The sequence below is a fragment of the Anneissia japonica genome, unplaced genomic scaffold (assembly GCF_011630105.1).
Source record: "Anneissia japonica isolate Jap-2015-1 unplaced genomic scaffold, ASM1163010v1 scaffold165_len1371125_cov188, whole genome shotgun sequence".
Lineage (NCBI taxonomy): Eukaryota > Metazoa > Echinodermata > Crinoidea > Comatulida > Comatulidae > Anneissia > Anneissia japonica.
The window spans coordinates 112301-115377 of NW_022697648.1; the positions used below are offsets into that span (position 1 = coordinate 112301).

Below are 3077 nucleotides of genomic sequence, written 5' to 3' on the forward strand. Positions count from 1 at the left end.
GCGCTAACCCCCCCCCCCCCCTTTCAAGACACCTAGATACACCACTGGTTTTACTCAAATATAACCTCACTTCTGTCTTCAGAAATTAAGTTCTACAATAATGTAATAACTCTAACAATATTTATCAAATATAGAATAAATTAATTAAATTATGAAGTAAATTTCATTGAAATTTAATAAATTGAAATATATAAGAATATACAATAATAATTATGAAATTTCTGTACTATAGGCCATGTGTAGAATTCTTATATAGTACCAGCTTTAAAGCCCCATTCCCGGCAAATTTGTTTAAGTGTCAAAATCTCAATCAGAATCAGTTTTTTAACAAATTTGAATTAATTCCTATGAAATATTATATTTCACAAGTGTCAATACTAGCAACGGAAAATATCATGTCAGCCGTTTATATGTGTGATAACAGAACCTAAATCGAGGTAAGGCTAGGCCTAGGCTAGCAGCGTTGGATAGGCTAATGTTTTCGGCGCCTACGATATTTCTTCTCCCGACCTATCGCAAAATCAAACATGAAAAATTCATCCGCATTTATTTTTTGTGTGGAACACAAAAAAATCAAATTTCAGTCTTATTTTACATTTTTTCATTCTTAGGAATGTCTAAATTCAGTTAAACCATGGTTAAACTAGCAATTCCGTATTATATTTATAAATCTTTATAACATTATACAAAAAGTAGGTTTTTCTTAAAAACTGAAATTTTGCCGGGAATGGAGCTTTAACATACAGTAAATGCAAATAAGCTATTCTGTATTGTTAACCATATTATGCACTAAACAAAAGCCCAGCAAAAACCATATATGCTACGAGATAATTGCTTTTTGTGTATATTCCATGTAAATGTCAAATAATTTCCCAAAAAAATATCAATAATTGTACATTATATTGCACATTTAAAACAAAAATATATGATTTCACTTTTCTTCTAAATTTTGTTGTCTGTATATTTTACTTTAGGTTTTGATTTATTCACTAATTGACTAATAAATATCCTAATACTGATACATTTAACATAATAAATATGCATATTGGCTTAAAAGTATAAAAAGACAACATGTTTCATTTATGTCAATTTAGCAGGGGAGCCTAGAACAGGCATAACATCCACAAACAAGCTTAAGTCTATGCCTAACAAACTTAAAATTCTCACTGCTATGGTAAGCCTATTCATTTGTAATTTTAAGGGTAGTGTATGTTTTATTAATAGGACAAACAAAACACACCTGATTTCCTTGAGATGTTAAATACATCGCGGCTAAACTGGTTTACAGCCAAAATGGGTCCTTACTGAATCAGTTGGCGTGAACGTAAATAGAAAGAAAAAATGAAACATCATGTCAGCTAAGATTTTGACACTGTTTTGCATTTTTCTGTCTTCAGGTCAAATTTTGCTGTGGATGGTGCAAATTGTAAAGTGGATCCAACTGTGGAAAAGGTGGTCAAGGATTTTGTTGCGGCCAAGAAGCCCTTGGGGTATGTTCAGGGGTCATTGTTACAGTGCATTATGTTGTAATACTGTGTCGACTGCCATCGATAGACTAGTCCATGTTTACCAGATTTTCCAATTTTCAACAACTAATACAATCATATTACTGTATCAGCATTATAATATTTTGTTGTTATATAGTACTTTATTGTTTATAAACTCTCCAGAATTCTAATCAATGTTTGCTGGAATTTTATTATTTTAACATCTTGAAAAAAAATATTAGTGTATTAACAGTTATTTTTGTTTGTTTTTATATAGCTCACATGGCTTTTTATATCCCTTGTCACTTTGTATATCCCTTTTCATATATTATGTAATAGGAATTTATATAGCCCATTTTCATATGATCATAAAGTGCTTTTTTTCCCAGGTTGATACATAATTATTTATGCACAATGTTCAACCTCTTTCACTCCCTGGGAATATTGTTAGTTATGAATTTATGCATGTAATTTAGCACCAGAGGATTGGATTTATTCGGTGTAAACACCAAGGATAGCCCACGAAAGTCTAGAAGACGACCTATCTCCAGTGGGGTCCTTCTGGTGGTGATTGGGCAGTACACCGGGAGACAATCCCCTACTCTTTTCCGAAGAGTGTACTGCGTTAACCGTGCACATGGGCCATCAATGCACACGAGACCAACTGCTTAAACTTCTCATCCGAAAGACAGTGCGCTATTATAACTTGTATTTCAGCCCTACAGCTGAAATACAGGGAGAGGCAGCGATGGGAATTGAACCGGTAACCTCTCCACGGTTGAGTGTGACAAATTTCATTTCAAGTCAATCATCCCTACCAGGTTTATACTCCTGGGTGAAGAAATACACAGAGAGTGTTAAACTCCAAGCAATGTGTTTTTAGCATCTGTTTCTCTCAGTAGAAAGAGCTAAAAGCCTTTACTGCTGGTCATGCATTTAGTGGCATACCTAGGGAGTGCACATCCCCCTAAAAATACTAGCGGGCCCCCACCATTGATAATGTCTGAAGAAAAAAAAATCATACTCAAGTATAGTAGTTAAAAGTTATTTTGCGAGCTATCCCCCTCATCTAATCACTTCACCTCCGCGCCCGGCCCCCCTCCCCCCAAATTTCAAGACTTATAGGTATGCCACTGTATGTGTTCCAGCCTCTTTCATTCATAGAGGAGTATTCGTAATTGTTGTAGCACAGGTTCGGTAAAAATTTCTGATAATTCAAGTACATATATATTCTTTTTCAGTTTGTGTTGCATTGCCCCAGTGTTGGCAGCTAAATTAGTTCCCGGATGTGTAGTAACAGTTGGACAAGATAAAGAAGATGGAGGCCGCTACCCCTACGCAGGCACTGCTGGAGCGATTGAACAGATGGGGGCGAAACATGTAAATAAGAATGTGTCTGAGATCCACGTAGATGAGGCTAATAAAGTGGTCACCACGCCAGCGTTCATGTGTGAGACTAAAGTGCATAAAATCAATGATGGAGTAGGGGCAATGGTTCGAGCCGTTCTTGACCTGTCTCTTATACACATCTAGATGTGTATAAGAGACAGGATTTAGGGGGTGAATGGGGTTGCTTCTTTCAAGGCTAGA

General features: G+C 35.7%; 1 protein-coding gene across 1 annotated transcript in view; it reads left to right on the top strand.

The window, feature by feature from the left end:
• The window catches only part of LOC117102247 (glutamine amidotransferase-like class 1 domain-containing protein 3A, mitochondrial), a gene marked incomplete at its 5' end in the record, with an annotated part of 3450 nt that extends 430 nt beyond the window's left edge, over nt 1-3020 (top strand). The window contains 2 exons of the mRNA XM_033242470.1: nt 1398-1490; nt 2729-3020. Coding sequence (XP_033098361.1) covers nt 1398-1490; nt 2729-3020 — 385 coding nt within the window. The remainder of the gene's footprint in view (nt 1-1397; nt 1491-2728) is intronic.
• Between the last annotated feature and the right edge of the window lie 57 nt (nt 3021-3077).